At 31.4% G+C, this 27998-nt stretch overlaps 1 protein-coding gene across 1 annotated transcript; it reads right to left on the reverse strand.

Annotated features, from left to right (window-relative positions):
- Positions 1-1564: 1564 nt before the first annotated feature.
- Positions 1565-27998, reverse strand: Smp_162440 (SPFH domain / Band 7 family protein,putative; the record flags this gene model as incomplete). Its single annotated transcript, XM_018799609.1, has 3 exons — positions 1565-2059; positions 8564-8659; positions 26958-27998. The coding sequence occupies 3 exons, from the start codon at positions 27996-27998 to the stop codon at positions 1565-1567; spliced, it is 1632 nt and encodes a 543-aa protein (XP_018646588.1).

Here is a 27998-nt window from a genome sequence, read left to right on the forward strand (position 1 = left end):
CTAAAAGCTGTCGAATATCGCTTCATTGAATCAGTCATCTAAAATATATTTAGATCATGGTTACTGTCTTATTCGATGTTATACAATGTTATCATTTATCGTTGTAAGTTTCACTGTCAACAAAAGTCAATAAAGACAGTTAACATATGTGGTAATGGTCACTTAGTGTTCCATCCTACAACTTTTCAACGTCAATGTAAACATACGATATCTCACTTAATTTCACCTCAAGTGAAATCAGTGTACTTTACCTGAAGAAGACCATTTGGGTGTTTAATAAGTTTTCTTATGTTGATAAATTCTCATTCAAAAGAAGATGCTATTTAAATTACCATTCTTTTTTCTTATTTCTCAACTGATTTTTGCCGCAGTACTTTACTGAATAATCTCAGTGATCTTATTCCTTTTTAGTATAATTACAAAAACATGGCTCACATGATTTATGACATTCTATTACCTCCATAAAAAAACATCTCCATTTAGTACTATGGTACCTTTATTTCAATAATAAAACATCTTGAACAAACAAACGAATAGTTTATCTCTTCAAACTACTTTATGGACTAATTTCAGCAATACGTTCTATGTATTGACATTGTTGACACTGAAATGTAATCTACTTTTATTCAAGGTTATTTTATTATTAGTGTAATAGTAATTCAAAACATTCCTGCATCTCTTTTTCTGTTATAACGTTAATGAAGTTTTCGACAAAGTTATCTTCAAGTGTTTTTTGTAAAATATGGTTAGCCTTGAAAATTTAGTTTAATATGGCTTATATTTAGCCTATATATAATCCATAATTTATACACACTAAGGTCAAATTTTTTTGGGACGGTAATTACTATTCGTTTCTAATATATTTTGAGTTGAAAATGATTACGGCTTGACATTTAGCTACTTGAAATCTATAAAAGTACATCTATTCAGAGTTAAAGTGTATTATGAAAATTCCCCTACTTCAGATAGAGGGGATATATATATATATATAACCTACCGTGTTGAAATGATACTTGTTTCTCATAACTGACCAACATAACCATTTATCCAAAGCTTTATGTATCAGTTATGTTTATCTATTATATTGTCAACAAATCATTAGAGTTCACCTGCAACTTATCTATCATTCGACATCTAGTTTAATCAAAACCATCTGATATAATTGACCTTAAAAATAAAGGAGAATAGTAGATACTACTTGTAACACATTTTAAGTGACATTTTGTTATTCATTTACATTTTTATTTATTTGTATATAATCAGATTTATTCACAATAATATCTAGACAACCAGGTTTTATGAAGGAAATAACAATATTTAGAAATAAGATATATATATATATATATCCTGCATGTTCATCAGTTTAATATGGAATATATGTTCTAAAGTGTGATTATATGAAATAGTTTAAATATAAGTCAAGTATATACTAAGATCTTTAAAACTTGTCAAATTGATATAGAATAAGAAAAAGAAATTTCAATTGTGTATATAATATACTTAAGAAATAGTTGAATATATTCTTTATAAACATTAAAAGATTACAAAGTTATTGTTCATTAATTTAAACTGTATCACTATGTGTATCACCACTTTCATATGCCCAACTAGTTTCTTGAATTTGACGATTTATATTGTTTGATTGAGGCCATGGTTGTTCAGCAATATAATTTACAGAATGTAATGTATTTGTTGGTTTGTCAATTTTTGATTTATTTTCATTACAGACACAATTTTTATGATTAGACATTGAATCACAACAATCATGTGATTTTGTTTCAATTTCCTTAGAACTTTGAATTTTATTGGTTGAATATTTTGTTTGTAATTTTTGATTATTTTTACTTAATAATTGTTCAAATGTTGACCCGGATAGATTTCCTATATTCTGCATGATATCTATTGGTACCGGGAAGAAAATAGTTGATTTCTTTTCAGCTGATATTGCACATAATGTTTGTAAATATCGTAATTGGAATGCCATCGGTGAAGTAGATATAACTTTTGCAGCTTCTTTTAACGATCTAGCTGCCTCTTGTTCTCCTTTAGCAGCAATTACCTAAAGGTGTGAAATAAATAAAATAAAAGTTATGAGAATTAAAATTAGCTAGGTAGGCAATCCCATCAACATTGATGAAAGACATCAATTTTCTGTATATTTAATTTATTCCTGACTTGAATTCAGTCAACAATATGGAACTTATCTTCAGTCATTCTCTTTACACTGATAAAGTATTCTCCGTAATGAAAATCGATCACAAGACTTTGTTTTCCAGACCTGGTCTAAATTCTTTTATAGCACTTCAGGATACATTACATCCTCCTGAACGTATAGGTTTTCATCAATCTAGACTATGTAGGTTCTCAGACTTTTTATTTACATTACGATGTGATATTAACTAGTCATTTATCTAAATCCTGAAAGCCGAATAAGCGAAAGTCAAGTCCTTGCAATTAAGCCTATAGGTCCTAGATTAGTGAACGATAACTGTTGTGGAATCCTCTACTAGAACATAATAACTGGTTATTGTTTCCTGGTTTCCAGCGATTGTTGTGAAGTCCAGATTGTAGATTTAAAAACCTTTCACTTTCATTTGTAAGGGATTGAATTTTTTTGTACTTGATATCAAAGACAAATTTTCAGGTGTCTGTGAATTTCAAAGCTTGAGACAGACAAATATATATGAATATACTTGTGCTAAGTATGTTTCATTTTTACAGTATTGTGACTACTGATGTACATTAGTGAAGGGAAGTAATTCACTTTCATTTTAAATACAGTATAATTTAAAACTAAATTGATAATCAATTGGATAAATGAAGTTTCAATTTAGTCCAATTATCTCTCAAAAAGTGTGAACAATTACACAGTTGATAGAAGATAATTCTTTGATGAGAATCATGAGTCATCAAACAGTTTGTAAGATTTTAAGGCGACAATTCTCAGTTACAAAAGGACAAGCAGAGTAAGGAAATATCTTTTTCTTATTAATTCCTCTTCACTGATCAACATTAACACGCATATTTTACAATAATAATAGCATAATCAGGACCTCTTTTCGTGAATAATATTGGACGTAGTATTATATTTTCACAGAACCATGACGAGAAACTGGCAGTGTCATTTTAGTTTAAAGACGAACTAATCGGAATAAAGATAATAAGATTTGAACTTCGAGCAAAGTACGTTCATCAATATGGTTGCAATGAATTCCTGGATCGTAACTGTTGTCAGGTCGTGCTGAAAACCTTAAATCTAATTTCTTATCTTAACCGCCAGCTCAAGCTCCTATTACTATTTCCCAGCCCGTCTTAGAACAGAATAAGTAATTAAAAGCTGATGATCGCTTTTAGAGTCCATTAGGTTGGTTCATAAGTGTAGTGTTACAAGTTTATGCTCTTGGTCAGTGCATGATCTTTGATTTTTTTCCATCCACTGAACACTAATGGTAAACGTGAAATTAAAGGAGTAACATGAATACCAGGTAAAAAACATTTTTTAGAATTAACACAGTTTTTCACAGAGTACGTTTTAATATCTTGCTTGTTAGAAATGGGGAGATTTGAAAAGTAAAGTCTCACGTTAACTCTTACATTCAAAACATACTCAGAAGATTATAAAATCCAATCAATTTCTTTAAATATGTTTCAGCTCAAATAAACTAAACCAATGTAGTAAGTAGTATATAATTCAACGCATCTTACTTCACGATACATTTTTTTAACTCAAAAATAATAAAACCTTATTTATTTCCCACACAATCCATATACACACACACTCAATTTCAGTCCCACTACATTATATTACTAATGCATACATTTCTCATACCCATCTTCAGACACATAAATTAATTCAGTGACAGGCCATACAAATTCATCTTAATCAAGAATAACTTGACTTCGGCATATTCAGACCTCCTACGATTTGGTTGTATTAAAAAAGTATTCTTCATTGTTTCCTTCATACTATTTAGACCTGTGTTAATGTAGTTCAGTTATTTACTAACTCTGATGAACTGGCTTACATTAAGTTACGATACGTCAGAAATACAATGTATTACTCATTGCAGTATATTAAAAAATATACATTTATTGTTAACTTTTTACCCAAAGCTCAGTTTATTTGAAAATATCAAATACAACCCTGGCATTGATATCAATAAACCTTTCTATACGTAAACTGAGTAGTATTATAAATAACAACCACGGTTTACTCAATGCTTAGCTATAAATAAAGATCTTGTTAACAGTATAGTACATTAGTCTGATCGTGTATAATACAAGCACAAACATATAGCTACGTAACTTTGTCCTCAAACAAAATTGCCATAATATGTAAGATAAAAAAACTTTTGTAAACAGATAAACAATAGAGTATTAATTCGATAAATATGTACAAAAATATGCTCAGAATTGAGTAGAAAGGTGAAATTCATCAGTTTACTTGCAATAATATTCATGTTGGTATAAAATTGATTTTTGTATAGTTTAAAAGTTTCACATGTAATCGTATTACATACACCTTTTATTCAGTGTTTATTTATTTGTGACAAATACATGCATCTGTTTGTTACTAGTTGGATAAACATTATCTTATATCTCTACTTTCAAGAAAGAAATATATTTGCGTCAATCAAATCGTTAGTTTGTTGGTTTGATATGCCTTTTAGAAAGTCAGATTTATAATGATCATTAAATATAACTGAGATAATTATATTTCCGAAAACTAGGAAAAAATGAGTATCTAGTGTGTGAATTATGTAAATTATAATGTTATCACTTATAAATGTAACGCATATAAACATACTATCGGACGTCTGTTCAAAGTTCAGCTGGTTTTACGTTTTTTATAGAGGACACTTTCTTACAAATGCCAAAGAAATACTTTATAGATTAGAAAGATTCAGCTCATTAAAGAAGTAAAGATAAAATATCATAGAAATGTAGGGGAATTAAGAACAACATTTAGCATCCAGACTTCTGAATATGTGCTGCAAACAGGTGGCTTAATAAAACGACGAGCATCAATTTAGTGGATTCAATGCTTAAAGAGAATCTGAATTATTTTAGCTGCCGAGCATGAAGTTTAAAAATAAGTTCGTTGACCTAATACCATTCAGAAAAATGCCTGTGGTTTAGTTCTTGTGTGTTATGTGATTCCCATAGTGGTTGATAACCACATAACAAAACTAATATTTATCTAAAAGAATAGTCACACCTTGAAAACATCAGATGAAGTACATCAAGTTACTATACGGTGGCTACAAACAGACAAACTTATATCAAACCAGTCTTGTATTAATTATATAATTAATATGGTTTGTAGCATTTGTATTACTTTTTTAATGTATTCGACAAATATTGAAATAATGATCAAAAACCTCATTATTCGTTTATTCATATCATGAATTCTATACATTTTATCTTGGTTTATCAGATTGCAGAATTAACAAAGTCGGTTTTCATCTCAAGTTGTCATGCATTCCTATTTTAGCAATACATATGTACATATATTTTGCTACATCCAAAATTAAAATCTAACACCTCGTTACCATTATAGTAAATTTTATCAAAAGATGGGTAAAACTCTAGTATCAATTTATATCACTTTTTGTGAGAAACTTATCAACCGATGTCGTAATAAAATGAAAGTAGCATGTAAGGTGGTTTTAGGTAGTCTACAGGAAAGTCTGGACCTAGGTTTCTTGCTCACTCACCAACGAGGTCTGACTTTAAAATTGAGAGGACCGATGTCGAGTCACCTCGATTAATGACTCCATCGAAAATTCATCGACAGAATTCGGTTACCAGTAAGATTAATCTGAGATACATGATATTGATCACCACTCAGTGTTCAATCAGCTGTAAATTATGGTATTACATATAATATACTCTCACTTTTCATTGGATTTAAAATTTGATTGTTTTTTGTATTGAAACGATTATCTGAAGTTGTGTTTACGAATTAAAAGTCACTTTTATTGAGAAGTGATATCAGATGAAGAAATATTAGAAGAACAACTGCAAAGTCGCATCCCAGATTAACTGAAGTGAAAACATTTGACAGTCGGTAATCAGCTTTTTATTTCAAGTATAGTACACTAACCCTGATATCTGAATATTTCATAAGAAGTGATGACGGGTTTGGAAATAAAATTGATAAGTTGTTCAGTTCACGCCGGATTTCTTATCTGATGTAATTTAATATCTTAAATAGCCTAAAGCATGCTCACTATTGTTCATTAAAAAAGCCTTGTCTTTATTCAAGCTGATAATCTGAAGTTGTATTTGTTCACTGTTACCATATTATTTATTTACATCAATTAACATGAGAGTACAATATATTTCACAAAACTGTACTCTTGGCTTTAGACAGTAATTATTCTACAGATGTTAGACTTAACGTTGAGGAGAATAATTAATTCTTCATAACACTTCAAATTTTAATTATAACCTAAACAAAATGATTTTATGGGACAATAATTACATTATATAAGAACGTGTTATAAAATGTAGTGAAGCACTAATAGTTTATATACATCCATACACAAACATAGTAATAAAGATGGATATTCAACCAGATTTTATTACTATTTGTTTATTTGATGGATATATATTTTTTGAAATCCATCTCTTACCTATAATTTTGTATTTAAAGTCGAGACTGAAAATTTTAATCCATTATAGTATCAATATTTGCATTCCCTAGGTACTTACGTATATGACAAAAGAGCAAATATTTAACGCAAATTTTAGATTTCAATATTGTAGTAATGACTCAATTGAATGAGGAAATATTAAAGTGATTAAAATGAATAAATAGGTAGATCAGACATTATATCCAATTAAAAGACTGTGTTTTCCTTTGATTCAGCGTCGATTCCTTGCTGAAAGTATAGATGTATTGACTATCAGAACAATTTTAAATCATCTAATTTTATTGATGTGTTCTAATAATGAATCCTCATGCCAATTTACATCTTTCACAATTAAAACTTCATACACTGGAGTATTCTGTACACAATCAAAATGGTAAGCTATGTCTGATACATTGTTTATGATCTAATTGGCTACCTTATCAATATTGCAAATGATGCCATGACTCAATCTGTTCACAAAATTGGAAACAACTGAAGTGATCGATCACCTAATTTAAATCTGTGGAAAACATTTACTTTTGTGACGTTCTGTATTTATCACGAACGATTACAAGTAACTGAGTTTAATGGTTTGCCAGTGAATTTTCCAAAACGTTGGCTTGAAACGTCGACTTCATTTAGATGATTAGGATTGCACATCGATGTGTTTCTAACTCGTACTTCCTGAGTCATAGTACATGGGTTTATAGAATTTACAATGACAAACTACGCTGAAGTTCTTTTATATGAAATAATCCTTTACCTTACAACTTAATTTGAACCCGATTACTCTGCTGTTGATTTAGTTATATATATATGACTAGGATAATCAAGTTCTCAAGTTCTTACAATTGAATATGAAGTAACATTCTGTTCATCCATAACTTCTTTTCCTGTAAAATATTTGACAAACGACTGAATTTTTTCCTAAATCAATTATACTTCACTGGTTTTTTAAGCGCACTGGTTCTGTTAATACAATTTAAGATAAGGTTAAGAGCTCGCGCGCGAGATCGATAGGTCCTGGGTTTGAATCTCGCGAGGTGGGGTCGTGGATTAGCACTGCTGAAGAGTCCCACACTAGGACGAAACGGCAGTCTAGTGCTTCCAGGTTTCCATGGTGGTCTAGCATCAATCGGCTCATGATCTCAACTATTAAAATTACTATAATATGCATGAAAACCACTTCTGATAATAATTTAAGATATATTACAAAAATATCTGGTAATATTCTCAACAAAATGTTTGTTGAAAATGTGTTCATTCCTTTACACAATCAAAGTCAAAGATATAAATGATATAATAAATATTAAATAAAAACAATTAATAGCGATAACGTAATCAGCTGTTTGACTCGGTCTATTCGCCTTATTGATGTTAAACCAAAATTTGACTTTTAATTAAATTAGAAATGACCTAGAAACTTTTTAGATTCAGAATCCAATTATTGGAAATGTGTTACCTTTAAATAAAATAATTTTCAAAAGCAAATTTGATGCCACTTAATGAATAATTCAACTGAAAAATATCCGAAGTTATTTAAGGTCAACAAAGAAGCGTAATATGTTTTCACAGAAGCTAGGAGTCATATTTACTGTTTCTGATCTGGTTTTAAATTCAATAGTTGTATATTTATTGGGATTTAGAAATGAGTTAGCAAGTCAGTGTCACTAGTAGTCAATGGATCAAAGTTAAGACATACCTGAAACACTAGAATATTAAAGTAACATCTGATTCTGTTTGAATGCTCCTTACTAGTATAAAATGTCTTGTATATATTTTAAAACAACTGTATTTCATATTAATTCGTAATACTCAATATTTGACCATATGACGTCAATGATTTCACACCCATATCATCACCATGTCACAAAATATCATGTTTCTCAACAAAAACAAGTGATGTTAAATAAATAATAACTTACTTTAGCACGAGCTTCACGAGCAGCTTCAGCTTCTGCTGCCATTGCACGTTGTAGTTGTATAGGAAGGCGGACATCTTTGATTTCAATTCTTTCAACCTACAAATTGTTTAAAAGACAGAAAAAAACTTAAATTAGTTTATTACAATAACATTAAAACTTTACTACCGGAAGAACAGCATATATGTGTGAAACTAACCCAAATAACATATACATGAGTCATGGCTCGACTTATCGACTTGTACACTTGTATTTCCGCTATTTGCAAGTAAAAAATTCAGTATAAATTTATTATTTAATTTGAAAAGATTTTAGTCGTTCTGATAGTTCCAAATCAAATTATTTACATGTAGTTTACGTTTTTGATATCGTTCAACGTTCAAGATGAAGTTACTTTGAACCATATGACACAAAAGCTGTAATAAGGTTCTTCAAAATTTAAAAGAAAATGATATATAGAAGTCATGGCGAACAGGTATTTTCAGTCAGTCATATCATGATCAACAAATCATCACTTTGTAATGACTTAGCATAATAAGTTGATAGCCACCAAATGTTTTTACTTCGTAACATGTGTACCAAATATGAAGTTCAGTGAAAAGTTGGTCACTGAACTATTTTTTAAGAATCTTCCGATCACTTTCCTGTTTTTTCTTGCTTTATGATTGAGTTCTATCAATAAATTTAGTTATATGACTGAATGGAACAAAAACATAATTAAAAATCTTTTCAATGCTTTCAAACCTAATACATATCTAAACTAAATATGTTTCAAATGAGTGTCTACAGAGTTGTTGTATATTTTTGTAACCATCTGTGCAATTATTATATTTCATTGGTTCATATGATGAAAATCAGTCAACAAAATAATATATAGGATCGAAACTGAGCATTTTTAATGTGTTTTATGACATCTCTCAATTGAGCGAATAAATAACATGGAATATGTAATATGTGTCAAGCTCCAACGGAACCTGTGTACAATGCAAAGAAATGAAGTGAAGATCACTTTAGAGTGCTTCATAGAGTTCTTTAACTTGATACATACCATTCACCCATATCAACAGGCAATCATAGAGCTAGAGAAAAGTAGCATTTTCAATTAATCCAACGTTACTTTTATACAACATAATACAATACTCTAATCCAAAATCAAAATCTTCGGATGCTAATAAACTCAGATATATACAATGAATAATATACTTTTTACAATATGATAAACTTTCATTACCAACCATCTGGTAAGACTTTCTAAACAAAAAATTTTGTAGGTTTAAGACGTATGACAGTAAAATAATTTCAATCCAGTATTCTTTGTAATGTGACACGATATTTAGCTGATAGAGATAAATTAATTAAACATTAGTTTTATGATCCGAACTGATGATTATGCACTTTGTATTCACTCATTAATAAATCCCTGTCAGCATAAGCTACTTACTTTGAAAATAATTAAGGTTTGTAAAAAGAGATCTTCCACTTTACTTATAATTAATAATAATGGTAAAGAAATCTATAATGAAGATTTTGAAATTGTCTATTATTGTGCCTATTATTTCGTCTTACCAGTAATAATATAAAACTGAAACAATTTTGAGTCATATAGGCTGACTAATCTAAGAACTTTCGTTTAAATTAGAGCGAATAGTTTCATAGTATTTTGGTGCCGAGTTGATGTAAGACATTAAATAGGAATAATATATTTGTAAAATCTCAGAGAATGAATTTGAAGTAAATCCAACATTCCGCCTGGCAATCTGGTCCAAGCTTTTTCAAGGAAATATAATCACACTAATACATATACCTAGTTTAGACAATTTTAACGCTGATTAGATGACCTATCCAGTAAACAATGAATCGGAGAAACATGTACCTATTTATATTCGATAATTTTGATGTTTGATTATATTTCCTTGAAAAGCTTGGACCACATTGCCAGGTGAAACGTTGGATTTACTTTAAATTCATTCGCTGAGATTTTACAAATATATAGTTCCTATTTAATATAGGCTGATTGTTATTTTTCAAATTATAAGTAAAGAGTTCTTGTTTCAAACCGATGTGTACTACTCAGTAAATTAGGCTTACTATTTGATAAAATCTAAATGATTAGAATATTTTATTTAAATAGAAACTTTATTGTTTCCAATATCTAATGATACTCTAACATCAATGCCAGTTAATTTGATCAACACAAATTTATGGTTTAAAGATCCCCATCATATTAAAAGACTAATATTTGAACGGAAAATATTCTTTTCGATAAATTCTCTTCAGGTCCTACAATTATATATCTAAATTGATAATCCGAATAAATGGTCAGGTTAAAGGAAAAGTACATCGTTTAAAGCACGTAGATTTAGGATTGTCAAACCAAATAGAATAAAATTGTTAATGTTGAAATGACTCAAATTTATAGGCAAAATCACTTCACAATCACATCATATCAGCTAAACAACCTTTTAGGTATAAAAACAAATCAAAGATTGTATTTCATTATATAAATTACTTTAGTTCTCTTTTCTATTCAATTTATTTCATCCTCTTTATTGATTAACTTTATTCAATGTTTTCTCCATCTAAAAAATCAATAATTGTTCATAAATTTATGCAAGCAAATTAAAACGTCATTATGTCTACAGTGATTAAAGTTTTACCTGTCCGATAGGAAATAAAAATTAAGGTCATATAGCCTAGTTTATAGTGACTTACTGAAAGTAACATTTAATGAATTTTTTAAGTTCTATAAAACATAATTATTTGCTAAATAAGTAGTTTCTAAGTTGCAGAAACTTGAAGTTTACTCAGTAGATAAGATGTATAATTGATAAAATATTATCTTAAATGTATAACCAAAGTTGAATTCAATGAAATATTTGTAAATGTTTTGACTAAGTCATTCATTAATTAGTAAAAGAGTCTCTAAAGATAAAGAGTGAAAATGGGTTTAATAGGAAAATGATGAAAAATTAAGCTTCCGACAACTAAAGGTATATACATTATTTTTTGAATTAAAACAATAGTTCATTAAAATGGATTCAATTAGTTCTTGTTATGCATTACGTTTATTGAATTCAATGAATAATATAATGAAATAATTCTAATCAAAACAATTAATCATTTATCCAGAAACTAATTAAGAAAGTTATAATTTAAATTGATCTATTAAAACTTGGATAATTAATTAAAAATAATAATATCATGGTAAACTACTATATAGATTTTCAAAACAAAAAACTGAATCCTCCCATTGAAGTTTAGGACCTCCATTGATCAGTCTCTTATTGACATATGTGCATACTGTGCGTATTGCCTCGATGTAGCCTTAATTCACGAGCATTATAAGCAAAAATGGACTCAGGACTCAGGAGCTGAGTGGATAATGCGACGGTGTTTGAAGCGAATGGGACTGGGTCCGGCTCCCAGAGTGAACATCAACTCTGAGATGCAGGTACATCCAGCTGACGAGTCCCAAATGGGACGAAACGCGCGTCCTTGATTCCACTGCTGGCCACTATTTATCTTTGCTCATAATGTTTGTGGATTAAGGCAATATCGATGCAATACGCACAGTAAGCACATATGCCAATAAGAGAATGATCATTTGCAGTCTTCAACATCAATGGGAAGATTCAAACAAGCAATACCAAGTGAATTTAAACTTAACCCAATTGCACAAGCATGTGGCTATCAGGACTCAGTAGCTGAGTGGATAACGCGATGGCGTTTGATGCGAACAGTACTTGGTCCATGTCTCAGAGTGAAAACATCAACTCTGAGATGCAGGTACATCCAGCTAACGAGTCCCAAATAGGACGAAACGCGCGTCCTGGATTCCACTATTAGCCACTATCCATCTTTGCGTATAAAAAAATGATTTACAAAAATAAATCCCTCCATCTACTCATTATAATTAAGATGAAATAAGTCTAGTTCATATCCACCTATCTAATATATAAACTTTTATTTTGTTTTGTTTGTTTGTTTATAGTTAAGTCCATCATAATAATAGTTTTTATAGGCTTCAATGATTATTCCTATCATTAACGAAATGACGTTGTATACAATATCAACGTCTTCATTAGTAAATTATTTTGATAATTAATTATTATTTATAATTTGATTTTAAGGGAAAAATAATAATTAAAATTTTATAACAGTAAAGTGACTATTATTTTCGTTCTTTAGTTTACATTTGGATTTAATATGAAAGATAATAAAACTATAAAACTATCCATGGTTACTTGAATAAAACATTCTTTCAATTGCGAATAGTGATTTCTATAGAGATAATTTTCATAGTTGAAAGCATGAGTCAATTGAAGCTAAAACACCAAGGAAAACCTGGAAGCACTGGAAGGCCGTTTCGTCTTATGGTGGGACTCCTCAGCAGTGCGCATCCACGATCTCGCCTCGCGAGATTTAAGCCCAGCACCTACCAGTCTCGCGCCACAGCGCTCAACTGATAGACCACTAAACCAGCATCCGATCGTGGTAATGTCTAACTTCAACCAAGCCACGAAATTGAGCAACTATTCATCAATGTCTTCAGTGAGTTCCTATCTCACAACAGATGTGGTCTGAACTCCACTGGTCACTGCTTCTCACTAGAACTCCAGGAATTGTCACTTGAAGTAAGTCACTAGTGAGCATATGATTATAATCAGAAGGTGGTCTAGCTCCAATTACTCATGCTTTCAACTATGAAAATACTGAAATTTCCAAAAAAACCCTTTCTGATAATTTTTATACTCCTTTATATTCTTAAAACGGAAATATTTTGTTATATTTAATTATTGATTGGTTAATGACTCAAGTTTACTTCATATTTAAAAGTATTAAACTGCTCTAATGTTCAGAAACAGGATTCTTGTAGTGTTGATTAACTTTGAGTGAAATGATTTAATCTTGGGGCTTTAACTGTCTCTCTAGATTTCATCAGTAGATTGTAATTATTAGAATTTGCATATAGTTAACTAACAGCTCGTTCTGTTAAAATGAGATTTGGTAAATTGATGTCTATAACTCCTACTTCTGTCTACATATACTATCGTAAGACTAATCAAAACGAATTAGCAAAAAATGACGTTGGCATTATCAGTGTTTTGAAAATTCAAAGAAACTGACAACTGCATATCAGAAACTAATTAAATACATAACAAGACCATATACTGCATTGTTATATACTGCATTAGTCATATGTGATGATTGTTATAGTAGAATATGGGAGAATATCAAAAGTTCGTGAATTTTCTGTTGCTTAGTAACAGTGATAACACAGATACTTGACAAAACTGGTTAACTATTTAATGATAGTCATCATCATATTAACTTCATGGCTCCAGTTAGACAATAAATATGGAAGTTTATATAGTCATGATATGAAGAAAAGATTTTTATGTATTTAGAAGGAAAGTAAATTCATTGAATAAAACTGGTAAGCATATACAAAATCTCTATAAAATATGCTTTAGAACCTGTATATTTACGGTATTTATTTCGCAATTTTCATACAATATACTTATACTCTTTTAGGACTAAAAAATTCTAATCACGAGAGTAAATCATATGCATACTCACAAAAAATAAACTATTCATTTCAGTATAATCATAGTTGCTACAGTGATAATATTTTATTCGTGAATTTCTCAGGTCTCAATTTTAAATGTCAATGGTTAGAACAGTCCACTTAGATATGTCTATCATATTTCAATATATATAAATTATATAGAAACCACTAGGTTACTTCAAGTAAATATCTGTTCAAAAGTAAAAAAAGAAGAAAATTTATCATTTTTTTATTGCCAAATAAATGAGTTTTTTGTCTGAGTGTAGATTAATTAGATTTTAAAATAAAAAAGTAGATCAAAATAGGATGATAATTTTCTTGTTTAGAAAGTTTTCCTTAAGATTAGAAACGGTCATTCATCTCAAAGAAAAAAATAGAAAAACATACTTAATCAAGGTAACCTACAAATGAGTCATCAAGTCTGCATAACTGACTACTTTTCACATTTGAGAATGATACTGATATAAAAATCACAAATATACTGGCACTTAAAGTTAATTATAAATTCACTCCATGCGGTAGTTCGAAATAGAATTTAGATATGCTAAGAAACATATTCGATTGATGGCTTATCTGTCAGAGAGAGGTTAATAAGGATATGGATGATGTTATATTAGATTTCTAAATTTTATGGCCTAAATTACATATATTACATTAGATAGATAATAAGTTATGCCTTGGAAAGTGTAGTTATGTCAATTTATATAAAAATGATCTTTTAAAATTATCTACGAAGTTCAGCATTTGTTTATTTGTTTTATAAATGAGTAATAAGTAACTTATTTCTGCATTTAGGTTTAGAGTTCTTAAGAATAAAAATTTCTCATAAAATTGATCGGTATTTGTATGTTTCATCTTATTCCATGAAATTATTGAATTATTTAGTGAATAAAATAAAAATGGAGATCAATGATTTCCACTGAATGGTTTGAATGTAACGTGCTCATTGTTGGAACTTAATGTTGTTGTAGAACTGGTGAACAGAAAATACTGGAGAGATTCATATAGTAACTAAACAGCTATCCAGTGATCCTTTCTTTTTACTCATTCCTTAATGTCTCATCCCATAATGATAACAAGTTACAGTTGAAATGTAGCACAGTTTTGTGTTTTTGGAAATATAAATTTTCCACAACGCTTTTCATCAAGTTTATTTCCTTGATACTATTCGGAGCTGCATTTCATCCAGCATGTGTGGATTATAAATACATAATGAAATATTTACTCACATTTACGGGAAATTTCAGCTTCATTAGTCTTATCGAGTCTATAGATTTATCCTTCATAATGAACTTGAAAAAAAACCTTACCTACTCACACTTCAACGCACTGTTTTATAAAATTATATTAAAACATTTTGAGCATCTAATGATAAACTAAGGCTTTGCCTATGATTTATTGCAAAGCAATTAAAAGGTTAACCGTGTGACTATGTTTGTAAAATCTTATTTCAATATCTTTAAATAACACGAAGCTACAAGTTTTAATTAAAAATGATAAATTATGCGAATATTTATGTTATTCAGTTATTGGCATTTGCACTAAATATGATCAGCCTTCATTGAAACACTGATGCTTTTTTCAGGTATTATCTAAAGTTACATGCTGATTTTATTTTTGAATAGTGATCATTTGGCTTATAGGTTTCTTCTGAGCTGGGCTTCTTAACTGCGTGTTCCTGCATCTCACGTTAATAGTAGCTCTGAGACTTGAACCGAATACTTATTCCATCTAACTGTAACATTCTATTCATACACATGTTTGGTAGCCAGGATATATCCTAATATTTGTAGTCGTTCGGATAAATTTATTATGAACTGGGATTTGAAGCAGATGCTTCATAGCATTCAAGCTTAAGAGTAACTGTTAAAGGTTTTAAGACGTTAGCGCTTCCATTGGATGACAAGAATCACATTCCAAGCTATTTGAGAAATATTAATATGTCAACCTTATTTTTAAACATTTAAAGTCATTTTTTCAGATTAACTACTTTGCCATGCAGTATGACACAAAAAGCCATTAGGAAAGTCATTATTTATTACTAAAACGTTGCTTCAAAGATCTACTGCACAAGCAGTTTTTTTAAAATAAATATCATGTATGTGATAGTTTCTTGTAGATTCTATGGTAACTGAAAGACTTCGTAAAGATCATTAACATTGATGACATTCAATACACAAACTACTTCTACACTGGTTGGCCATTATTCTGATATTGAAAGTTACTTAAAAATATTCCAAGATTACCGATGATTATGCATATATTTATTACAGAATGTCATCACATAACTTAATTGTAATAATTTCAGTAGAAACTTGCTAATCTCGAACTATGTTATATGCTATGTGCACTAGCATACTTGTGAACGAAAATCCGAAACATCAGAAATAAGGTCATGTTAAAATATTACGGATTATTCAATATGTCCATCGACTTGAAATGTTAGTACAATGTAGGAAACTGGGAGAGTCTTTCAAAGTGCTGCAGAAATGAAAAGATACAACCTAGAGGTACCTGGGATCAGTGAAACACATTGGACGCAGGTTGGACAACAACGACTAGCTTCAAGGGAGCAGCTGTTACACTCGGGTCATGAAGAATAAAGTGCCCCATATGCACAAGGAGTTGCATTGATGATGTCCAAACAAGCACAAAATGCACTTATAAGATAGGAATCTCATCGACCAAGGATCATCAAAGCCTCGTTCAAAACAAAGAAACAGTGCATTATAATGAACGTCATCCAATACTATGCGCCTACCAACGATTACAATGAAGACGTTAAAGTTCAATTCTGCGATAGGCTGCAATCAATCGTCGAGAAGTGCCCAACAAAGGACCTGACCATTCTGATGGGAGATTTCAATGCCAAGGTTGGAATGGACAACACTGGATACGAAGACGTCATGGGACGACGTGAGCTGGGAGAAAGAAACGAAAATGGTGAGAGATTTGCAAACCTATGTGCCTTCAATGAACTGTTCACAGGCGGCACTAAATTCCTACACAAACGCATTCACAAAACCACATGGATTTCACCGGATCATATAACGCAGAACCAAATTTACCATATCTGCATCAACAAAAAATCAGGAGGACGATGGAGGATGTGAGAACCAGAAGAGGAGCTGATATAGCATCCGATCATCATATGCTGGTCGCCAAGATGAAACTAAAACTTAAGAAGCACTGGAAATCGGGGCGGACAACGTCACAAAAGTTTTATACTGCGTTTCTTCAGGATACTGACAAACTCAACAAATTCAGGATAACCCCCAACAATAAGTTCCAGGCCTTTAATGATCTATTCATTGGATAGGGATCTACTATGAAGAGCAACTGGAAAGGTATCAAGGAGGCAATCGTTTCAACATGTCATCAGGTTCTGGGCCAAAAGAAGCACCATCACAAGGAACGGATCACTGTTGATACACTGGATAAGATTGAAGGAAGGAGGAACAAGAAGGCAGCAATCAATATCAGCCGAACCAGAGAGGAAAAAGCCAAGGCACAAGCTGAATGCGTAGAAGTAAACAAACAAGTGAAGTGAAGCATCAGAACCGACAAACGTAAATATGTGGAAGACTTAGCGATGACAGCGGAAAAGGCTGCAAGAGAAGGAAACATGAGACAACTGTATGATACAACAAAGAAGCTCTCTGAAAATTACAGTAAACCAAAAGGACCAGTGAAAAGCAAGGGTGGCAAGGTAATCACCAACATTGAAGAACAACGAGACAGGTGATTAGAACATTCCAAACAACTCTTGAATCGACCAGCTCCACTGAACCCACCCAACATCGAAGCAGCACCCACAGACCTCCCAATCGATGTTGGCCCACCAACAATTGAAGAGAACAGCATGGCCATCGGACAAATCAAGAGCGGCAAAGCAGCGGGACCAGACAACATCCCGGCAGAGGCACTGAAAGCAAATGTAGCAGCAACTGCAGAGATACTCCACATTCTCTTTAGTAACATTTGGGATGAAGAACAAGTACCAACAGACTGGAAAGAAGGACTTCTGATCACAATGCCAAAGAAAGGAGATCTCAGCAAGTGCAATAACTACAGGGGCATCACTCTTCTCTCAATACCATGAAAAGTCTTCAACAGGGTATTGTTAAGCAGAATGAGGCACTCCGTAGACGCCCAACTTCGAGACCAACAGGCTGGATTTCGTAAAGATAGATCGTGCACAGATCAAATCGCAACTCTACAGATCATTGTGGAACAATCAATTGAATGAAATTCACCATTCTACATCAACTTCATTGACTACGAGAAAACATTTGATAGCGTGGACAGGACAACACTATGGACGCTTCTTGGACACTACGGCGTGCCTGAGAAGATAGTCAATATCATACGGAATTCCTATAATGGATTAAACTACGAAATCGTGCATGGAGGACTACTCACTGACTCGTTTGAGGTAAAGACCAGTGTCGGGCAAGGTCGTTTGCTCTCATCCTTTCTCTTTCTCCTGGTGATCAACTGGATCATGAAGATATCAACATCTGAAAGGAAGAACGGGATACAGTGGACAGATAGGATACATCTGGACGATCTACACTTCGAGGATGATCTGGCTCTTCTATCACACACGCAACAACAAATGCAGGAGAAGACGACCAGTGTAGTAGCAATCTCAGCAGCAGCACGTCTCAATATGCACAAAGAAAAAAGCAAGATTCTCCGGTAAAATACAGCATGCACCAATCGAATTACACTTGATGGACAAGCTGTGGAGGATGTGAAAACCTTTACATATCTGGGCAGCGTCATCGATGAACACGGTGGATATGATGAATATGTGAATACGTGGATCGGCAAAGCAAGAACAACACATTTACAACTGAAGAACATCTAAAACTCAAAACAACTGTCAACCAACACCAAGATCAGAATTTTCAATACAAATGTCAAGACAGTTTTACTCTATGGGGCGGAGACGTGGAGAACTATGAAAGCCATCATCCGGAAGATACAGAAGTCTATTAACAGTTGTCTACGCAAGATACTTCGGATCCGTTGGCCAAACACTATCAGCAACAATATACTGTGTGAGAGAACAAACCAGATTCCAGTGGAGGGAGAAATCAGGAGAAAGCGCTGGATTTGGATAGGACACATATTGAGGAAATCACCCAATTTCGTTGCAAGACAAGCCCTCGCCTGGGATCCTTAAGGCCTAAGGAGGGGAGGAAGACCAAAGAACACATTACGCCAAGATATGGAGACAGACATGACCAAAAATATACAACAACTGGATAGAACTAGAAAGGAAGTTGCAGGACAGAGTGGGTTGGAGAATGCTGGTTGGCAGCCTGTGCTCCATTGGGGGTAACAGTCGTAAGCAAGTAAGAAAGTAGTCATCGACCTTCTTAGATCATAACTAACTCATGAAACATTTCATCAAATAACCCATTGTTGTGATGTAAAAGTATGAAAAAAATCTGCTCGGAAATACTTAAAGAATTAAACATGATTTTCCATATTTTTCAGAATTACAGTTTTTTTCAAAGTACAATTTCTTTCGTTTAACTTTATAATTGATAGTAAACTTTCCAAATTGTTGAAAGTGGTATTGTCTATTTTCTTTTGTTTAGCGATGTTAATAGGTTACAATCATATTATAGCTTTAAATAAAAACAGATATTTAATTACTTGGTTTTTACTCCTAATGTAGACAAAAAATTGATTTCCTGATTGAATTTTGCCTTCCCATAATAAGTACCTTCCGTTTCAGTTGTTTTTCGTGAATTTATGAAAAAAGTTTAGGTCAACAATCTGTTTCCATGAAGTGGTAATTAATAAATGTTTTGTTTTTCGAAAGCAACTAATTAATGGAAAGCTAGTAGAATATATATATATATGTTTTTTACATATCATTACATGTTTAAGTGCTTCTATTAAAAACCATTGAAGATGACCCTCTTCACATGCAAGTTGAATGAATATCCTCAATTCAGAGGCTTTTATGGGTGACTGTCAATGAATCATTGTGAAATGAAATGATGAAAATATCATCTATATTTCATATGATTCTAATTGTTTTAATTTTGTTAAGAACTGCTTTTTCGTGATAACAGTTTTTCCACTGAAAGTTCATCGGATACAAAACTTCACATGTGAATAAGTCAATAAAGAAAAGAGTTCAATTAAATGACATTGAACTGAATCAACTCATTTATTGAATCAAAATTTAATGATCTATCGAAAAAGTGTTTAGCTGGTCTTTAAGATTCGTAAAGGCACCAACGAAAATAAACTGATACACAAAATAGGACATTTCCATAATTATGAACACGTACTTTGTGTAGATAGTTTTCTTCACAATTTGAAACCAACTATAAAATCATTGTTGACCAGGAATACGAGACTGTCAACTAAAACTCACCCGAAATAATAAGCCTTGTTTAATACCATATGTTTGACTGTAGTAAAGATTATTCAGAATAGATTATACAATATTTCAGAAACTGCAATTTATATGCATTCAACCCGTTAATATTGTAGTTTGTTAACATTCATACAAGGTTCTCTAAAGTTAATTAGTCAATAATTATCTCCCACAAGCATTTACGACTATGTTTGTTCCCTTCCTATCTCATGATAAACTTAAAGCATGAGTTCCATTGTATTCACTTCTCATTTACCAAAAGGAAAGACTAGGAGGATAACATATGTAGGCATCATTGTTAAGGTTTACCTTGATAATTTCAAATGAATTGATCACTGGGTAGATTGTTATCAATAGAAGTAATATGTTTGTATTATCCCAATGAATAGAAAAATTACGTTTTCAAATTTTCTGACGTTTCGTGACTCAATGTAAGCCATTTGCAAATATATTATTTTTATTAATAAGAGGAAAATGTATTTCTTAGTATGAGGCTTTAGATAAATTAAGAAAAAAATGACATTAACGCACATATTCCTAACTAAGAAAATACCCAACAAGGATATATATAGACATAATTTCACACTTGAAAAATGTATGGTCAACATTTGGAAATATAACATCACTATAATCTAGCTTTTCCCCTCAACTGTTGAATAAACAAACCTATCTACATAATATATTGGTAAACAAAATTAAACATTAAGTTTCGCGACGCATGATTTTGATTTTCCACAATCAAAGTAAGAAAAGTAAAGTCTTCCACAAAAAATGCCTGATTTACTTCATCACTTTACAAGTAAGTGCATTTATTTATCGGGAGCTCTTTTTCCACAGTTTTGTTTGCCATTGAATTCATTCTATCCTATGAAAGTCTACATTGACTTGATCATCGGGTGTACAGTGTTTTCGTTTGTGATTATCAATTTAAAGAAAGATATATAACCAAAGCAAAAAGATAAAGTATGGAGTTTTCATCTTTTGACATATATACGTGAATTGTTTCTAAATAATGGTCAATCATGTTTTGTATTTAAAGTATACCATTCAGTCGAAATGTAAATTAGCGTAATTAAGGAAGTTCGCCAACAATAGTCATTATCTTCATTGATTTCATACAGATATATTTTATAAAGTGTGCAAATAATTTTTGCCAGTTTTTCAAAAATTATTTATAGTTAAAAACGAAAATGAACCTTTCACTAAGTTAGTGAGTTATTCAATATGAGATAATAACTTTGTCATATTAACGCATTCAGAATTTATACTTAAGAATACTTAAGAATAATATATAAATTGCACAAACTTTGTACTTTATTTCAGGTCATATAAAGCAACTCAAAGCCAGTAGCCTCCAGTGGTAAAACCTTTTTTTACGTTTACGAATTTACTACAATGTTTGAACGCTTTTAGTGAAGATTAATAACTATAAGCGTGATATAGAACCGTTTATTCAAATATCTATCCCCAGATTTCGATTTTATAGAATTAGTCCCAGCAGACGACTACTTGGTTATGTACAACCACAAATTTTGTTGTGTCAGTATGATAATATTTATGTTATTGGCTAAGCATTGATCATTTGCTTTGTGCGTGACAGGATAATGGAATGTGCCAAAATTTATTAATTGGTTCGACATTTGGTACTAAATTCTTCTTATCCCACCCAACTTTCACAGTCTTTGTGAAAAGTCGCATATACACTGTTGAGAAACTAAACACAAATACACATACTAATAAAACATTGCATTCAGATAACCAACATTGAATTTTTTATGCCCATCGAGGTAAAAAACGGGCTACAAATCATCCTCGACCTGGATGACATCAGTGCGACCATACCTTATCTTATTTATTGGACGTTTTTCTGATTTCTATGTACTGTATAAACTTGTGTCAGTTGAAATAACGTTTTCACTTTCTGAACAGCTGACACACATTAATCTGTAAAACGTCAAATATCCGATTCTTTGCACTTTCAAACATGACAAATAGTGATATAGGTGTTTTATGGTATTCGTCACATATTGATCACACTTCTCACTAGTACTCCAACAAATGTCAGCCAATGAAGAATTCCACCTGAAAGTCAAACCGATTTAGGCATTACCCCTCTATCAGTGCCGTAATCACGTGTCACCTATGACTTACTTTGAGTTGAGCATTTCTCATGAAAAGTTATGACTCCTAGAATTTAGCCATGTTATAAGAATACTAGTAGTAACCGATGTCATTGGATGGTAATTGCACTATATTTCCAGTTCATTTAAGTTGGAAACATGTATTGGCAACCAACCATGCGACTCAATGTCGAAAGGTCAACTTCAAGATATGTAGCACCTCATTTTTGCTCTCTAATCCGAGTTTTACAGAGGAGACGAAACAACAGTTTGATACTTCTCATCTCTCAATGGTACCACAATTAAAGTGAATCTGTGACGAATACAATGTACAATGGTAGTTATAAACAATTTATTATGTTGATAATTATATAATAATTCTATTCACTGGATGAAAATTTCAATAAACTATTAATAACGATAAGCTATCTGAATAGGTATTATAGATACATCACATTATAGAAAAAATCTTCATCCCTGGTTGAGTATATAATAAAACCTATAACTTGAAATTTCGCATTTTTATATACTATACCTCTGAAGCTATAATTGTTATAGAGCTTAAAACGCCAAATAGATATCCATTATTATTATTATTACTATTATTATTATTATTAAGAGATTATTTTATTGATTCCATACATTAATTACTTTAAATGTTCAATATTAAAACAGATTACGTTTTAGAACAACATATATAAGCGAACGATATTGTTTTCCATTAGACCATCATCAGGCTTTACTCTATTATACAATAATATTTATATGCATATACGAAATTATTAAACCAATCAAGGCAGTTTATGAGTCAGTGACAACAGTGGAATAGATTACATAACTAAACATAATAAGTAAAAAGTACAAATTGGTAGTGTGATGACAGGTGTACTAGTTGTGATAAGAATAATAAAAGCTTTTCATTCACTTGGTGTTGCTGACTTGTATCTTCTCATTGTTATTTAGGACTGTAATTGATCAGTCTCTTGTCGGCAAATATTTGCATCCTGTGCGGAATGCCTCGATATTGCCTTAGGTCACAGACTATACGACATTTTATAACTAATATGTAAAGTTATCTATTTAATAAAATACATTTACAGCTATTCCGTTTGTATTGCCTTGATATAGCGTTAATTCACAAGCATTGTAAGCTAAGATGGATAGTGGCTAGCAATGGAATCCAGGACGCTATACTCACAGTATACACATATGCCAATTAGAGACTGACCAGTTGCAGTCCTAACAAATCGATGGGAAGATTCAAACAAACAATACTAAGTGAATTTAAACTTAACCCCATTGCACAAGCAAGTGACTATCAGGACTCAGTAGCTGAGTGGATAACGCGATGGCGTTTGAAGCGAACGGTACTGGGTTCGAGTCCAAGAGTGAACATCAACTCTGAGATGCAGGTACATCCAGCTGACGAGTCCCAAATAGGACGAAACGCGTGTCCTGGATTCCACTGCTAGCCACTATCCATCTTTACTTATATATACTGTTTAAAAAATTGCTGAACATCATTTATGAGAGATTATATATCAGTCACATTGTTATAATCCTAAAATGATTATTAATCATTCCCAAGTGATCATTTCAATATTTTTTTTCCATAGTATAAAAATATTTCTATGCATCATCAATAGAGTAAAGTGGCAACCATTTACTCATTAATGATAATCTTATTGAAAGTATCCATTAATGATCAAAAATAAAAGTTTTATTTAATAATGGAAAATAAATCAAAGGTTATACCAAATATAAGATAATTCATCGACAGAATTTTTTTATTATTTAAATGTTAGATTAATACTAAAATATATCGGCGGTCTTTAGTACACTGATAATAGTATTTTAATGATTGACGTAACAGCATAGTTCCTCAGTATTATTCATCATTATCGTAGTATTTATATGAGCCAGAACAGACAACATAGTTATATCTGAATGCTCACTCACTTTAATTAGGTCAATTTTGTATTTGTTTAGGCTGAATCTCAACGTCACTAACGCGTGTTTATGAAAAAGTTTTATGTAAATTTGAAACTAATAATGCTTATTCCTGATATTTGTACAATTATTTATACATCAGTGACATTATGTTGTAGTTTTGAATTATGTAGTTCAACGGATGACTAATAGATTAAAAAAACGATGCCTTTATTACAACTAAACTAATTCATTTTTAGAGTTGAATTCATGAGTCGATCTAAGCTAGACAACCACTGGAAACGTGGAAGCAGCAGACGGCCGTTTCGCTCTAGTATACGGCTCTTCGGCAGCGCGCGTCCACGATCCGGCACCTGGGATTGAAACCCAGGAGCTTCTATCTCGCGGGCAAACTCTTAACTTCTAGATAGTGCTTCCAGGTCTTCAGTGGTGGTCTAGCTTACTTCGACTCATGAATTCCACTAATAAAATTACTACAATCTCAATAAACACCATTCTGATCATAATTCATTTTCATCATCACAACATTATCACTTTATTTACTTTTATTGAATAAGACTGAGTCTTTTTTGTTTTGTTTTTTTATCTAAAATGCTTACAAATTGATAAAAGTTTATCATCAACTACAATTCAAATAACAGTTGATTATGGTTTTATCTTTTGGTTAGACAGAATTTAATTACTTTCAATACATACATTTATCTGCATAGGAAAGTGTATTTAATTAACCATGACTCATTTTTATTTGTTTATTTATTTATTTACCCATTTACGATGAATCACACCATAAAACTTATCAGTACACTGATAAATAATCTGTTTATTTGACACAGAAAAGTAAATAGATATGCAAATGTAGGCTACATCATAATTACAAAATGGATACAGTCTCATTGGTAACTAAAAGCTGTATACACTAATAATCAATCTCCCATTATTTTTAAAGTATCAGTAACCTTTTAGAATTTCAGATAAAATACTATAAGGAAATGTTCTGACTAAATATCAAGAAGATTTTGTTTCAAGATCTATTTGTCTAATATGCATCTGATATAGAAGAATAAAAAAGAGTAAAACATTCGGTATATAGTATATATATATATATATATATATATACAACCTTTGCTCGTGTTTTAAAGAGTTATCTGGGTCATATCAAAATATCAAATCTGTTTGTGTTAGGGGCGGCCAAACCAAAACGTGGCATCAGTGCTAGAAGTCACTAACTGCTAGTCTGAGCCATGTTGGTAGATGCACACTACATGGTTGGGGTCCGCGTGACGTTCGTAACTAGTGATTGGAGACTCTGTGTGACATGGTTCAGTATCGATCACAATGGTTAGGTGTATACACTCTCTGTCTTCCCTTAAACTTTGAGATTAAAATTACTTCATATCTTTCTTCCTGTACTATATCATTATATACAATTTTTCTTTTATAAATTACCACTATTAAATCAACTACTTCTATGAATTCGGTGTTCATCTTGTTGTGCATATGTGCCTGGTCCTACGTTGTAGCTGACTGACTGACTGATATTTAAAACACTAATGAAAGCACCTACATAATGTCAGTGAAATCACCCTATATATCTATCGTATATGCGTACACAAATACACATTTTCTAAAATAAATTACAAAACTTTAGTGATGTTAATTATCCTAAAATATAACAAACAATAAAAATTTCAAATGTCGTTTAAAAAGTGTAAAGTCTAATAGAAAGTTTTGAAAAATAAATTTACTTAAAGAGTATATAAGAATTTTTGTCTAAATTTGGTCGAATAGTTTCACCGTATTCGGGCGCCGAGTTGATTTGAGATATTAAAGAGGAAGAATGTATTTGTAAATTAGATCTTTGATTCTTACTAGTTTTGTTCTTTGAGTACATCCTTCCTCTTTAATCACATAAAGAATGGTTATGAATGTCTTTTAGAAAAAACGTAAACGTTTATTGACTACTTATCTGCACTACATTACATGTAATGGTATTTAAATATATAAAAAAACCTGGTCAAGAATCAAACCGATCAGTGTAATGCTTACAACAGTCACACTCAAGTGACTTGTTATTTATTCATTTTTTAAATAAAAATTATAACATTTACATTTTCTAAATGATCATTATTATCTGTCTACAAGCTTCAGAGGTAGATATATTTATGTATTCCAAAAATAATAAACGCCTATGGTTTAAATGAGAATATAGGATCATTAGCAATATTTTTATCAATTAAACATCAGTTCGAAATATGCAGAATTTTTAACTTTCAATAATGGTGCAGCATGAAATAACATTCTAAAATAATTCTAAGAACTCAAAATATAAAATCATCTAAAGTATAAACCTACTTTAACTCCCCAAGCATCTGTTGTTGCATCTAAGCTAGACTGCATAGCTGTAGATATTTCTTCTCTATCCATCAGAATTTGTGCCAAATCTTTAGTTCCTAAAACATTTCTTATGGTTGTCTGTGCTAATAGTCTAGTAGAACGTGCAGCATCTTCAATATTTAACACAGATGCAACTGGATTTAACACACGATAATATACAACTGCATCCACTGAAACAGTTACTGAATCACGTGTTAATAATTCTTGTGGTGGGATCGCAAATGTCACCGTACGTAAATCCACTTTTCGTACACTATCAATACATGGTAAAATAAAAAATAATCCCGGCCCTTTTGTACCTTTACCTTTTGGTATTAAATTGCCCATTCTTAAAACAACAGCTCGTTCATATTCAGCGACAATACGTATACAATAGACAAGTGAAAATGGAAACGTGATTAAAATCAAAAATATACTTAACGCTGCTAAAAAAGTTGTTGTCCAACGCATACTTTTCCCTACAACCTCAGAATCATTTGGTGTATCATTAGTTTCTTGTGGAATTTCAGTTTGTTTTACATTTTTCATATCATCAGATGTCATCATTATATCAACTTCATTTTCATAAAGTGAATTCAAATGATTACCATTATGAATACGGTTAGATAAGGGTTTAGATTGTTTCTTCATTATACCTTCTTGAGTTTTATGTGAAGTGTTTAAACGTATTTTACGTGTTATAAACTCAAAACAATGACATTTATCATATTTGATTAAATTGTAGGAATGTTTCTTTTGCCATAAATTTTCGTTTAATTGTGGAACATGTAGAGTTAGGACATCATCATAATTCAAATTGTGTTCATTTGATGTTTGAGATAATTCTTGATTATACGATTCAGATGTTACGGTTTTATCGGACGTTTTACAAGTATATGGACTTAAATTTGATTCAGTATCTTGCTGTTGTGATCGTGGTTCAACACCTTGATTGAAATCAAGATTTGATGTCTCTTTGTACAATGATGTAGAATAAGACGTATTCCCTGTTGAAGACAT

Source organism: Schistosoma mansoni, assembly GCF_000237925.1.
Source record: "Schistosoma mansoni, WGS project CABG00000000 data, supercontig 0144, strain Puerto Rico, whole genome shotgun sequence".
NCBI classification, from domain to species: Eukaryota; Metazoa; Platyhelminthes; class Trematoda; order Strigeidida; family Schistosomatidae; genus Schistosoma; species Schistosoma mansoni.